Consider the following 13,744-nt stretch of genomic DNA (forward strand, 5'->3'; position numbering starts at 1 on the left):
TCCATGTCTTGATGTTTGTTGGGAAGTCCATTTTCCATTACATTGTAGTTTTCAAATTAAGTACAAGAACGTGGGGGATAGCCTCTGTACAACTCTTTCTAGGTAGAACTTTACGAACACTAACTCATTGACAATGTTGAAATTTTGATTTTGTTCTACAAACCAACAGGAAGATGAAGGTAAGAGAAGCCAGGAGAGAAAGTTGAACTGTTTGAATGAAGACTACAGTAGAATTGGATAGGAGACAAAAACACAGATCAAATTAGCTTCTAATGGAAAGAAAATGAACTTTGCATATTCGTTTTATGGTAATGAAGGGGAGGAAAAACTAAAATTTAGGCAAAATTCAATGAAATTTCAGCATCCTTATCTGAGAATCAGTAATGGTGAAGCTTTAGAAGGCATAGTTAGCAGTTGCGCAGTGGCTAAAGTTTCATGAACAAATGCTAAATGATTAAGATGTTGAATGTAGCACAAGGTCACTCTGAGGGTCCCAATTTTGACCACAATTTTTAATGGATGATCTTATTTTGATGGAGAAGCTCGTACTTATCTTTTGGATTTCAATCTCAAGCCAACATCCAACACATTCAATTTAATGCACCCCCTACCATAACAATTTAATATTTTTAAACTAATAATTACTCCTCCATCCCAATATTCTAATTTCACACAATTTAAGCATTTTTTAATTATGTTAATTTAACTCATTATTTTTACATGTTTCTTCTTAAAATGCTTCTATTTCAATGATTAATAAAATTAATTTAGTTAACTTAAAAATTAAAACATGAGTGATGTCACGACCCCACCTATGGGCCGGACCGGCACTAGGACCTGGGCCAGCCTAAAGCCCCCGACGCCCGTAGTAAGCCTAACTGTTCCTTTACCCAACTCTAAGGCTCATTTGGGCCCAATTTCAAGAAAACAAACGGACAGAGTCCGGCCATAAAATGAACTTTCCAACGGGGAGTTTTTGATTCACCCGACCTGTAAACACAATAATACTCAATTGGGGAGCTCAGCTCACCCTCCACATACTCATAGCATCATAAAAGAAATGGGAGCTCAGCTCCCTCATCCAATCCATCAAACAGACATAGAATATTAAGTTTACAGGTCCAACATGATAATAATATTACAGACCAAATTCAAATAATTACTGCTAACACATGCGGAAATTCTAGGAGTAAATAAAATTACACAAATATTGATAAACAACCTGCGAAGTAGAAAAGCAGGTTAACCCAGAATAAAATATCCTCCTGTGGCCTGTAAAAATTTTTGAATAGGAGTGAGCGTTCAACTCAGAGAGTAAAATATCAATTTTAACCATAATCTCTATAACTATCTAAAACTAATGCAACCTGTGGAATGAAATGCAACATCAGCAATAAATTCACATCATAGCATCAAAAAGGTAATTTGGAGCACTCACGCACCCTGTAGCATCAATCATAATTTATGGGAGCTGATCCCCTATACAGCTCTCTTAAATCCAACCTGGTGCTAGCGAAGAACTCAGCTCGGACTTCCACTTAATAACTAAATCGAGGGTCCTAGCGAAGAACTCAAGCCGTGACTACCCCTCGAAGGATCGGGTCCCAGTGAAGAACTCAAGCCGTGACTACCCGTCCTGTCCATAGTCCACACCACATCACACGCACGCACACTGCTCCAAATTACCGCAACAACATTCATGGCACTTTAACAGTTATCAATGCAACATAAATCATGCCTAAAGTTTAACTACATAATTATATGCATATAAGTGATGCATGGGCATGCTGAACATATAATAATATCGAAATTACAATTAAAATTAATATTTTACTCACAGACTGGACGACAATCACTGTGGCGGCTGGGCGGAGGAAGAAGGCTGTCCCGGCTCACCTGACAATTTTATTACAATCATTTAATAAATTTGACTCAATACAAACAAAGAAAAAGACCAATACGTCCTAAGTCGTGTCGAAAATCCGGCAGAGTCTCCCCTATACCTAGGACCTACCCAACCTGCAAAAGGGCTCATAAAATTTAAAATTTTGGGGTGTTATATTCTTCCCCCCTTACAGAAAATTCGTCCTCGAATTTTACACAAGGCAGAATAAAGCACATGATTACACATTGAACAGATAAGGGTACTTGCTACGCATGTCCCATTCTGACTCCCGGTGCACTCTTCCACTGACTGACTCCTCCACAAAACCTTAACCATAGGGATCTGTTTTGATCTCAGCTGTCTCACTTGGTAGTCCACTATGGCTACAGGCTGCTCCTCAAATGTCAAGTTCTCTTTTAGCTCTATCACATCCAACTGCAGTACATGAGAAGGATCTGGAATGTATTTCCTGAGCATGGAGATGTGAAACATGGGATGAACGTGAGAAAGGTTGGGTGGTAGCTCCAACCGGTAGGCAACTGCTCCAACTCTATCAGTAACCTCAAAAGGTCCGATATACCGAGGTGCCAACTTGCCCTTCTTTCCAAATCTCATGACTCCCTTCATTGGAGAAACCTTCAGGAATACATAGTCGCCCACTGCAAACTCCACATCCCTCCGTCTGGGGTCTGCATAACTCTTACGCCTCGAAAGTTGTTTTGATCGTTCCTCGATTAAAGGAACTACCTCAAGTGTCTTGCACTAGGTCTACATCATGCACCTTCGCTTCCCCCATTTCTGTCCAACACAGAGGAGACCTACACTTTCTTCCATATAATGCCTCATAGGGTGCCATCCCTATGCTAGAGTGGTAACTGTTGTTGTAGGCAAACTCCACCAAAGCTAGCTGCTCATCCCATTGACCTCCAAAATCCAAGACACTCATGCGAAGCATGTCTTCCAGTGTTTGGATTGTCCTTTCGGACTGTCCCGTGCATGCGAGGGTGGAAAGCCGTACTGAAGTTCAACTGTGTGCCAAGTGCCTCCTGCAACTTTCTCCAAAATCGAGAAGTGAACTGGGGCCCTCTGTCAGATATTATGGAAGCTGGAACTCCATGCAATCTGACGATTTCTCGAATGTAGAGTCGGGCGTACTGTGCCACAGAATATGTAGTCTTCACAGGCAAGAAGTGAGCTGATTTGGTTAGACGGTCTACAATTACCCATATCGAATCATATCCTCGCGTGGTACGAGGCAACCCAGTCACAAAATCCATAGTAATCATTTCCCACTTTCATTCTGGGATAGGGAGCTCTTGCAGCTTCCCTGACGGTCTCTGGTGTTCAAACTTTACCTTCTGACAAGTCAAGCACTTGGACACAAAGTCTGCTATGTCTCTCTTCATACCATTCCACCAGTAGCTATCTTTCACATCATGGTACATCTTGGTGGAACCTGGGTGGACATCAGCATGCTGTGTAGTGTGCCTCTCGCATGATTTCATTCCTGAGGTTATCCACATCGGGCACACATATCCTAGAACCTTGCACTAGGGCGCCATCATTGGCAAATCCAAACTCACCACCTTCTCCTTGCTGTACTCTTTCTATAATCTTCATCAGTTGTTGGTCTCTGTGCTGGAAAACTCTAACTCTGTCCCTCAAGTCTGGCCTCACTGAAAAGTGAGCCAACAATACCCCCTCATCTGAAAGATCTAGGATTAAACCTTGATCCATCAACTCATGTACCTCATGAATCAATGGTCTCTTCTCTACTGAAATGTGCGCCAAATCGCTGTAAGATTTTCTCGCTCAAGGCATCCGCCACAACATTGGCCTTTCTGGGTGGTACCGATGGTGCAATCATAGTCTTTCGAAGCTCCATCCATCTCCTCTATCTCAAGTTTAAATCCTCTCATTGGAAGATGTACTTCAAGCTCTTGTGGTCGGTGTATATCTCGCACACTTCACCATACAGATAGTGTCTCCAGATCTTTAGTGCAAAGATTACAGCTGCCATTTCCAAATCATGGGTGGGGTAGTTCTGCTCATGCCTCTTCAGCTGCCTTGAAGCATAAGCCACTACCTTTACATTCTGCATCAAAACACACCCTAGGCCAACTCTGGAGGCGTCACAATACACGGTGTATCCTTCACCACTCACAGGTAGTGTCAACACAGGGGCAGTGGTTAGACACTCCTTAAGCTTCTGGAAACTCACCTCACAGTCATCTGTCCAAATGAATGGAACATTCTTCCTGGTCAACTTAGTTAGGGGAGCCGCTATCCTGGAGAAATCTTGTACAAAACGCCTATAGTAGCCAGCTAAACCCAGAAAACTTCACACCTCAGTGACTGTTGTAGGCCTAAGCCAATCAGTTACAGCTTCAATTTTCTTGGGATCCACTTGAATGCCATCACTAGAAACCACGTGTCCCAAGAATGAGATGCTTTCTAGCCAAAATTCACATTTTGAAAATTTGGCATATAGCTGGTGCTCCCTCAACGTTTGCAACACCATCCTCAAGTGCCACACGTGTTCTTCCTCGGTCTGAGAGTATACCAGAATGTCATCTATGAATACGATGACAAAACGGTCCAAAAATGGCTTGAACACCCTGTTCATCAAGTCCATGAAGGCTGCTGGTGCATTAGTGAGTCCAAAAGACATCACCAAGAACTCATAATGACCATATCTTGTCCTGAAAGCCGTTTTGGACACGTCCTCATTCCTGATTCTCAACTGATGGTAGCCTGATCGCAGGTCTATCTTGGAAAAGAATCTAGCTCCTTGGAGCTTATCAAACAAATCATCGATCCGAGGAAGTGGATACTTGTTCTTCACAGTCACCTTGTTCAGCTGTCTGTAGTCAATACACAACCCCAATGACCCATCTTTCTTTCTTACAAATAGCACAGGAGCGCCCCAAGGTGAAGTGCTCGGACGTATAAAACCCTTGTCCAAAAGCTCCTGTAGTTGCTCCTTCAGCTCTTTCAATTCTGCTGGTGCCATCCTGTAAGGTGGCATCGATATGGGGTTTGTACCCGGCACAACATCAATGCAAAACTCTATTTCCTTTCCTGGTGGCAACCCTGAAAGCTCCTCTGGGAAGACATCCATAAATTCTCTGACAACAGGAACATTTTCCATGCTGACACCTTCTATAGATGTATCTCTCACCAATGCCAAATACCCTTGGCATCCACGCCTCAACATTTTTCTAGCACTAATTGCTGACACCAAATTATATGGAGCCACGCTCCTGTCACTATCAAAGCTAAACTCTTCCACACCAGGTATGTGGAAATACACCTTTTTGTTCCTGCAGTCTAAAGTGGCATAGTGAGTTGACAGCCAATCCATCCCCAGGATTACATCAAAATCCATTACTGGTAGAGTAAAAAAGTCGGGTGGGTGTATCTTTCCATCCAATACCACTGGGCTACCGGAAAAACCATATCTACATCTATGTTGTCACTAAGTGGGGTAGCTGCTTGACAAAGTGCACTATAAAGTTGTAGGGTTTCTAACAAACCTCATGGCAAACACGGGAGACAAATGAGTGCGTAGCACTGGATCTATCAAAACACGAGCCTCATAAGAATGGACTGGAAGAATACACGCCACAACCGCATTGGAAGCTCGAGCATCTGGTGGGTCGGGGTGAAAACCCGAGCTTGACCCCTACCCGAGTGGCGGAACCTTGATATCGACTTCTACCTCTGACCGCCTCCAAATCCACGTCCCCCTTGTCCTCGGCCCTGTTGGCCACTGAACTGACTGCCTGCCATGTTGGAAGTACCCGGATACAACTGGCGAGGAACATTTGCAACATAACCCTGTGACCCCATATGTGGCTCGCTGAACATGGGGCATTCCCTAGCAAAGTGACACAGTTGGCCACACAAAAGCATACTCGACCCCATCAAACAAGGTCCTGAATCTCCTCTTCCACACTGTGCACACGGTGCCAAAGAGGATCCTGAACCAGACCCAGAACTGCTGTACCCCGAACTGTGACCACTGCTGGATCCGTACCCTGGTCTGAATCCTCGTGGTTTGTGTCTAAAACCACTTCTCTTGTTCCTACTCTTTCCTCTGTAATTACTCTGGCCACCACTATCCGGAGTACCCATTTGGGAAACACCGGTAGAACCCTCTGCTCTGTTTTTCTTTGCTCTTCCGCTGTCATCCACAGCATAGCTAATCTCTATCTGTCTGGCTCGATCAACTACCACGTCAAAAGACTGATCAGACATCATGGCCAGGTTTGCATACCTCCTGTCAAGCCCCTTTAGGAATCTTTTCACCTTCATAGTCTCTGTGGATACTGCTGTAGGGGCATATCTGCTCAATTCTAGAAATTCTGTAGCATATTCATCTACAGACCTGCCATTCTGTCTTAAAGCCTCAAAGGCCCACTGCTTCTGATCTCTGAAGCTTTCTGGCACAAACCGATTGATAAAAAGTTCCACAAACTGAGCCCATGTCAAGCCCTCCATCCGGGGTAACACGTAGTCATTCATCCATTGTCTAGGCATAGGCCCCATGACATGCTGCATACACTCTATCAGTCTTCTATCAGTCAACTGTAATTACATTCTGCACATGCATGAATCCAAAAACTGATATGCATCGTCTGACACATCATAAGTACCAGGCACCAACTTCTTGAAATTTATGATCTGTTTGTAAGGTTCCCCTCTTGGTGCGGTGGACTGCTGCTGCTGTGGAGGGTGGACCATATACTGTGCCATCATGTCGATGGTTCTCTGCAACCCAGCTAGAATAGCTGCCATGGGGTCCATGGGACCCTGTGCCATGAAAGACTGTTCCTGAGCGTAGGCGTTGCTCTTCTACTTGGCGACTTTAGGCCTCCTACCCGCCTCCTCGGGGCGGCGCCTCATCTGTGCGACACCTCGTCGAGCACATCCAGTTCAGTGCGATGGCGGCTCTCACCTTCTACGCATTTTCCTGAAATTCAGCAGCATTAGCCCACAAAATTCAAAACAACATGTTACACAGCTCTATGGACTCATATTTATACATAATTATTTGAAACAGAAACTAGAAGCAAAGATGACAATGCAAGACGAATGTGGACCCTATTTTTCCGCATGTGACTCCTAGTAGACTCTTCCCAACACTTTAGACAACATTCCCTAAGAATGTGGAGCCTAAGCTCTGATACCACATTTGTCACGACCCCATCTATGGGCCGGACCGGCACTAGGACCTGGGCCAGCCTAAAGCCCCCGACGCCCGTAGTAAGCCTAACTGTTCCTTTACCCAACTCTAAGGCCCATTTGGGCCTAATTTCAAGAAAACAAACGGACAGAGTCCGGCCATAAAATGGACTTTCCAACGGGGAGTTTTTGACTCACCCGACCTGTAAACACAATAATACTCAATTGGGGAGCTCAGCTCACCCTCCACATACTCATAGCATCATAAAAGAAATGGGAGCTCAGCTCCCTCATCCAATCCATCAAACAGACATAGAATATTAAGTTTACAGGTCCAACATGATAATAATATTACAGACCAAATTCAAATAATTACTGCTAACACATGCGAAAATTCTAGGAGTAAATAAAATTACACAAATATTAATAAACAACCTGCGAAGTAGAAAAGCAGGTTAACCCAGAATAAAATATCCTCCTGTGGCCTGTAAAAATTTTTGAATAGGAGTGAGCGTTCGACTCAGAGAGTAAAATATCAATTTTAACCATAATCTCTATAACTATCTAAAACTAATGCAACCTGTGGAATGAAATGCAACATCAGCAATAAATTCACATCATAGCATCAAAAAGGTAATTTGGAGCACTCACGCACCCTGTAGCATCAATCATAATATATGGGAGCGATCCCTATCTGACTCTCTTAAATCCAACTTTGGTGCCGTGAAGAACTCATTTCGGACTTCCACTTAATAACCAAATCGAGGTCGATGAAGAACTCAAGCGTGACTACCCCTCGAAGGATCGGGTCCCAATGAAGAACTCAAACCGTGACTACCCGTCCTATCCATAGTCCACACCACATCACACGCACGCCAACGCATACGCTTTGCTCCAAATTACCGCAACAACATTCATGGCACTTTAACAGTTATCAATGCAACATAAATCGTGCCTAGAGTTTAACTACATAATTATATGCATATAAGTGATGCATGGGCATGCTAAACATATAATAATATCGAAATTACAATTAAAATTAATATTTTACTCACAGACTTGACGACAATCACTGTGGCGGCTGGGCGGAGGAAGAAGGCTGTCCCGGCTCACCTGACAATTTTATTACAATCATTTAATAAATTTGACTCAATACAAACAAAGAAAAAGACCAATACGTCCTAAGTCGTGCCGAAAATCCGGCAGAGTCTCCCCTATACCTAGGACCTACCCAACCTGCAAAAGGGCTCATAAAATTTAAAATTTTGGGGTGTTACAAGTGAATTTAAAATTCTAATTAATGCTAGGATTGAAGAAAAAAAGATTAAATGATTTGCATCCTAATAGAGGATTTGTGCGCATAAACAATGAAAAAATGTAAATTTTTAATTTTAACGTTAATGAGTCAAATTTGAAAATTTTTTTATCATTTAAATATTATAATAATATTAAATGTGCAATTGATCTTTAATATAAAGGTAATATATTAATTTTAAGTAAAAAAAAAAAACTTATTAAAATTAAAAGAGATATTGATATATGGAATGTCGATAATAGAAAATGAAATTATAATATTGAATGGAGGAAATATTATTTTTATATTAAATGTTATGGTAAATATAATTTTGTACTAGTGAAAAAAAAAAAAAAAGCAGGAAATTTTATAACTTCTGTAAAAACAAAACAAAAAACAAGATGAGGTAACCTCCCCTTTAGTTTACGGTATTCAGGAGTGGCCATTAGTGTAGTGACAAGTGTCCCACAGTCTGAAGGGGGAGTCAATGTTGAAGATTTCCTACCGACCATCTAAAACCCAGAAGGATGGAGTTTCGACAGATGCTGTCCACGTGGACGGAGGATATGTATTTAACATCAAAATCCAAGACACTACACGACGCAGAAGCAAAAAAAGCAAATCCCATTTCAGAACCCTCGCCATCCATCTGGGCCCCACTGGCTTTGACGTCAAAGGCAACGTGGAATGTGATCCGCATTCCTCATTGGCTGATCATCAGGGTCAAAAGAAGGGTTTGGCCCCACCACTCATTTTTATTTCAATATTTATTTAAAAAAAATTAAAAAGTTTCTGTTCTCGTGCGAGTTGCGGGAGAAAGGGATACAGATAAGCTAAGCCTTTGTCTGTAGTGGGGCCCAGTGGGGCCCAGTTGACAGCGACTACACGTGTCCATCCATCCATGGTCTTCTTTCTATCTACCATGATGTCACACGTGTATCGTTTGTCTCTCTTCGGGCCCACGCTACACTTGCTCCCTTGCAGTTACACCACTGCTGAGATTTTCGTTCCCTCTACAAATGCTTCGTTATGATGCTCTTTAGTTTCCATCCATCAGAACATAATATTGGAGTTTAAATCTTAGGTAAATATAAATTATTTTTAAAATATTTTTATTTGTAAATAAAATAATTTTATTATAATTAAATTAAATTAAAATTCAGATCTAAAATTTCATAGTTTTATAAAATAACTTTAATATTATTAAATTAAAATTAATTGATATTATAAAAGCCATGGTTGCATGCATTGTAAATATTGAAAAAAAAGAAGAAGTATATCTTTTGATTTTTGGAGAGATTAAAAAATATCTTAGATTGAGTTGGATGATGGCATGGCATCTAAAATTGAGGCTATGATAGTTTGAATGGTGGTTGATGTTGATGATTTAATAAATTATTTATGTGTTAATTAATCAATTTCAAATTAATTAATCATTTTATTTGGGGATATCCCCATCAATAATGCTGATGATCTGATGTTTTTTTGAATGGTCCATGGATTTAGGTTTTGGTAGTTACAAAGCTTTTATATATATATAAATTTTTTTATTTAAATTAAATTTATTTTAAATTTAAAAGATAAAATATATAATAAAATTTATTTATTGAATACATAAATTTTATATATTTATATTTTCAATTCATAATGCATAAAATTTATGTAAGAATTTTCGTAACTTCCAATCACATGCTTAATAAGTAATGAAATCATATTTATTTATTTATTTATTTTATTGTAGTCTTAATTTATTTTTAAAAAATTTTTTCATTGGAATTAACTAATTAATTAATTAAACAAACAATTTGCAATTATTTGTTATTTACAACATGTATATATAATGGCCTGACTTCAACAACATGTATAAAGAGTAAATTAACTTGGTGATGAAGTCATCCCACTAACATTAATCAGTAGAACTTAATGGAGTTAAGAGAATCCACGCATCTTTTTATAGTTTTATATATATGAATGGAATTATTTTTTTGAGTAATGATTAATTTTCTGAAATTTAATAGGATGACATTATATGCATATTTCGTGGTTGTGCATTCTAAATGAATATTTTATATTATATTCTATGAAAAAAAAATAAAGAGTTTACTTTTTTAAAAATAGGTCTGCATCAATTTGTCAACATTTAATTGATTAATTTGCATGCTATGGGTTGAGATTATCCATCAGACCAATTGTATTAGATTAGCAGCGTACTATAGTTGCACAAAATGATGAGGTACCCATCAATTTAAAATTTTCCAATTTGAAATTCACAGCTCTGAAAATGACCGCTGGATTCCCTTGGGTATTATATGGTCTTCAGAGCATGGAAATTGTTCCCTTGACAAGCAGGCTAGTAGCTGCTTGTGCAGTTATATGTTCTTCCCAGAGAGAAAGCAAGAGCAAATACATACGTTCCACCATTGTCCAACACTGGAAATATTAGTCTTTGCTTTCAAGATACAGGGAACACGCACTCTTCCCAATCTTGATAACAGAGCAAGCTATGATCATAGCAAGATTACACACCATCACAACAGTTATAATGCTGGGGCTCAGCCAAGCTTAACTTTTTTACTCTTCATGAGCTTTTTTCCTTAGAAGTGGTTAAGTTGGCAAGATTGTTACAGTACCATCCATTAATGCTCTTTCAAAAAGAGTCCAAGGACAGCATACACTTCAATGAATTTCTCAATTTGCATTTGTTTATAGATTAAAATTTGATGCTGTACTTCAACTAACACACTATCTCTTGCTGCAACATTTGAAGAAAGAAGAAGAAAACCATAAACCTCAGGCGCTAATATTCAATTAATGAACAGGGTGCTAAATTAAGATGAATCAGATCGATGATATCTCTATTGAAGTTGTCTCCGTCGAGATGTATGGTTAAGAGATGAAACTCAGAATCTTAAACACAAGCGGAACTATTTGCAAGCAGTTGAAGCATAAGGAAGAGATGAAGGAAGGCACTCACAATCAAACAAAGGATAATGCATCAGTAGCACCTGGGAACAAAGCATTCCAAAAATTCAGGTGGTGAAGCTTAACTCCATGTTTTCTCTTCCTTCCTCTCCAACAAATCAACCAAATACATCTCTCAAATTTAGTCATCTTGCTTTCTAGAAACGGAGAAATCGATGAGGGAAAGAAAGAGCAGAGACTTTGATTTTTTTTGGTATTGGCAGTGTTAGTGTGATATAATATTTAGCAGGGACCTGCATTTCCATTTTCTATTAACTAGATTCACCTCACCAGTTCCATTCCAGGTTCTTGTAATTGGAGTCTATAATCAGTCTCCCACAGTGTGTATGTGTGTATATATATATATATATATATTTATTGGAGAGAGATGGTCGGCTTTTGGAGACATTGGATAAGGCGCAGTGGAGAGGCAACCAGAAAAAAACCCTAACACCGACTCCCCTCCACTAATTTTTCCGCAAAAGCCGCCTGCCTGATGCCCTGACATGCTTAAACTATTTGTTGGATAGCAGAAATGCGCAAGCCCACAATCATCTTCTTCTTTCTTCTTCTTCTTCTTTTTTTAATTCAATGGATAAAATTTTATTTTTTTTCCTTAAAAGATAGTTTAAATTTAAAGTATAATTTACTGTGATATTATATCTTTAAACAAATAAATTTAATATAAATTATTTATAAAATAATAATAATAATAATAATAATTTTCTTTATATAAAAAAAGCATTTAATTTGATTATTTGAGAGAATGTACGTTTCACTTATTGATTATCTATTATTACTATTTGATTAAAAAATTTATATTTTTACTCTTATCCAAATAATAAAATGGCATGTTCAAATACTTTATAAAAATGTCGATAAAACAAATTCTTAACTAGGAGAAATAATTTCGTAAATAAAGATGAAATAAAATAAAATCTTGATAAAAAAATAAAACAAATAACTTAGAATTTAATACATACATCTAGAATTTATTCTAAAAAGATATAAATTTAAATATTATTAAAAAAACACATAAAAAAATGGAGAGAAATAACTTTCCATTCATTCCAAAAACACATAAATTTAAATATTATTCAAAATTTAATAATAATAATAAATAAATATATATATATATATATTTTTTTTTTTTTTTTTTTGGGTGGGGGGTGTTGTTGGTATAGGACGCTCATTGATATACGACTTCGAATCCAGAAGTAATTTTCCACGCAAACAGAAGTAGTTCCCTTGGAATGGCTTCTCAAGTCAGCTGAGAATCCATTGGAGGGTAAATTTTAATGGGTTTTATTTAATAGACTCGAATTTGGACTGCAATGGGCTAGTCATTATCATAGACCATGCACACATTCAAATAGCTAAAAACCCAGTCCTAAAATCACAACCTAATTGGGTTCAACTAAAGACCCTAGTTGCTTCAGGCCCTCGATCTGAAACCCAATAAAAAGCCCGAAACTTGCAAACTTGACAGCAAAGCGAAGCATGAAATTGGAGCCAATCAATGATTGACATAGCCCCCATCAACGACAAGGTCATGCCCAGTGACTAGCTCAGAATCATCACACGCAAGAAACAACACAGCGTCCGCTATGTTTCTTGCCTTCAATGCTACTCCTTTCAAGCTCATGCTCGGCTCATACATGCTCTCAATTTCTTCCGCGCTCTTCTTATAAGCCTGGAGCGTCATCGGTGTCGCAAGACCAAACGGTGAGACGCAGTTCACTCTAATCCCGTGCGCTCCCAGCTGCACGCTGGCTGACCTCACCAGCCCCACCACCGCGTGTTTCGACATGTTATAAGCGGTTCGCCTCTTCGCGCCTTTGCTAGCCGCTACGCTCGCCGTGCACACTATACTCCCTCTCACGTTACCTCTCACCATTGCACGCGCTGCATACTTTACACAAATGGCCATTCCACGGACGTTGACAGCAAATAAATGGTCAAACGCGGAGAGGTCAAGATCAAGGACGGTCTGATCTGAGTTTCCTAAGATCCCAGCATTGCTAAACATTATGTCTAGCCTACCAAAATTCTGGACCGTCCATTCCACTAGCGATTTCACTTGATCTTCCTTGGAAACATCACAGTGTACGAAGCGACACTTGTTTTCTCCTATTGACGTAGCCACTCGTTGCCCCAATTCATCTTGGATATCAGCAATAACCACCATAAGGGCACCGTGATCGGCGAAAAGACGAACGGTTGCCTCGCCAATGCCGCTGGCGCCACCGGTGACAATCGCTACTTTGCCTGAGAGCTTCTTGGCGTTGGCGGTGGCAGTGGACAATGTAGATTCCGCCATAGATACACCAGACAAAATAGCAAGAAAGACGAGTTTTTCATGAAAAGTAGCGGCCGATATATAGAGAAAAGTGATGGGCAGCGGGTATTATCGGTTT

At 39.6% G+C, this 13,744-nt stretch overlaps 1 protein-coding gene across 1 annotated transcript; it reads right to left on the reverse strand.

The window, feature by feature from the left end:
- Positions 1-12,567: 12,567 nt before the first annotated feature.
- LOC110645868 ((+)-cis,cis-nepetalactol synthase NEPS3-like) lies at positions 12,568-13,744 on the reverse strand. The gene has a single exon (XM_058132469.1). The coding sequence runs from the start codon at positions 13,645-13,647 to the stop codon at positions 12,844-12,846; it is 804 nt and encodes a 267-aa protein (XP_057988452.1). The 5' UTR covers positions 13,648-13,744; the 3' UTR covers positions 12,568-12,843.

The sequence above is a fragment of the Hevea brasiliensis genome, chromosome 13 (assembly GCF_030052815.1).
Source record: "Hevea brasiliensis isolate MT/VB/25A 57/8 chromosome 13, ASM3005281v1, whole genome shotgun sequence".
In the NCBI taxonomy this organism is placed as follows: Eukaryota; Viridiplantae; Streptophyta; class Magnoliopsida; order Malpighiales; family Euphorbiaceae; genus Hevea; species Hevea brasiliensis.

Coding starts and splice junctions, on each gene's coding strand:
- LOC110645868 (XM_058132469.1), bottom strand. CDS start 13,647: ATGGCGGAATCTACATTGTCCACTGCCACCGCCAACGCCAAGAAGCTC.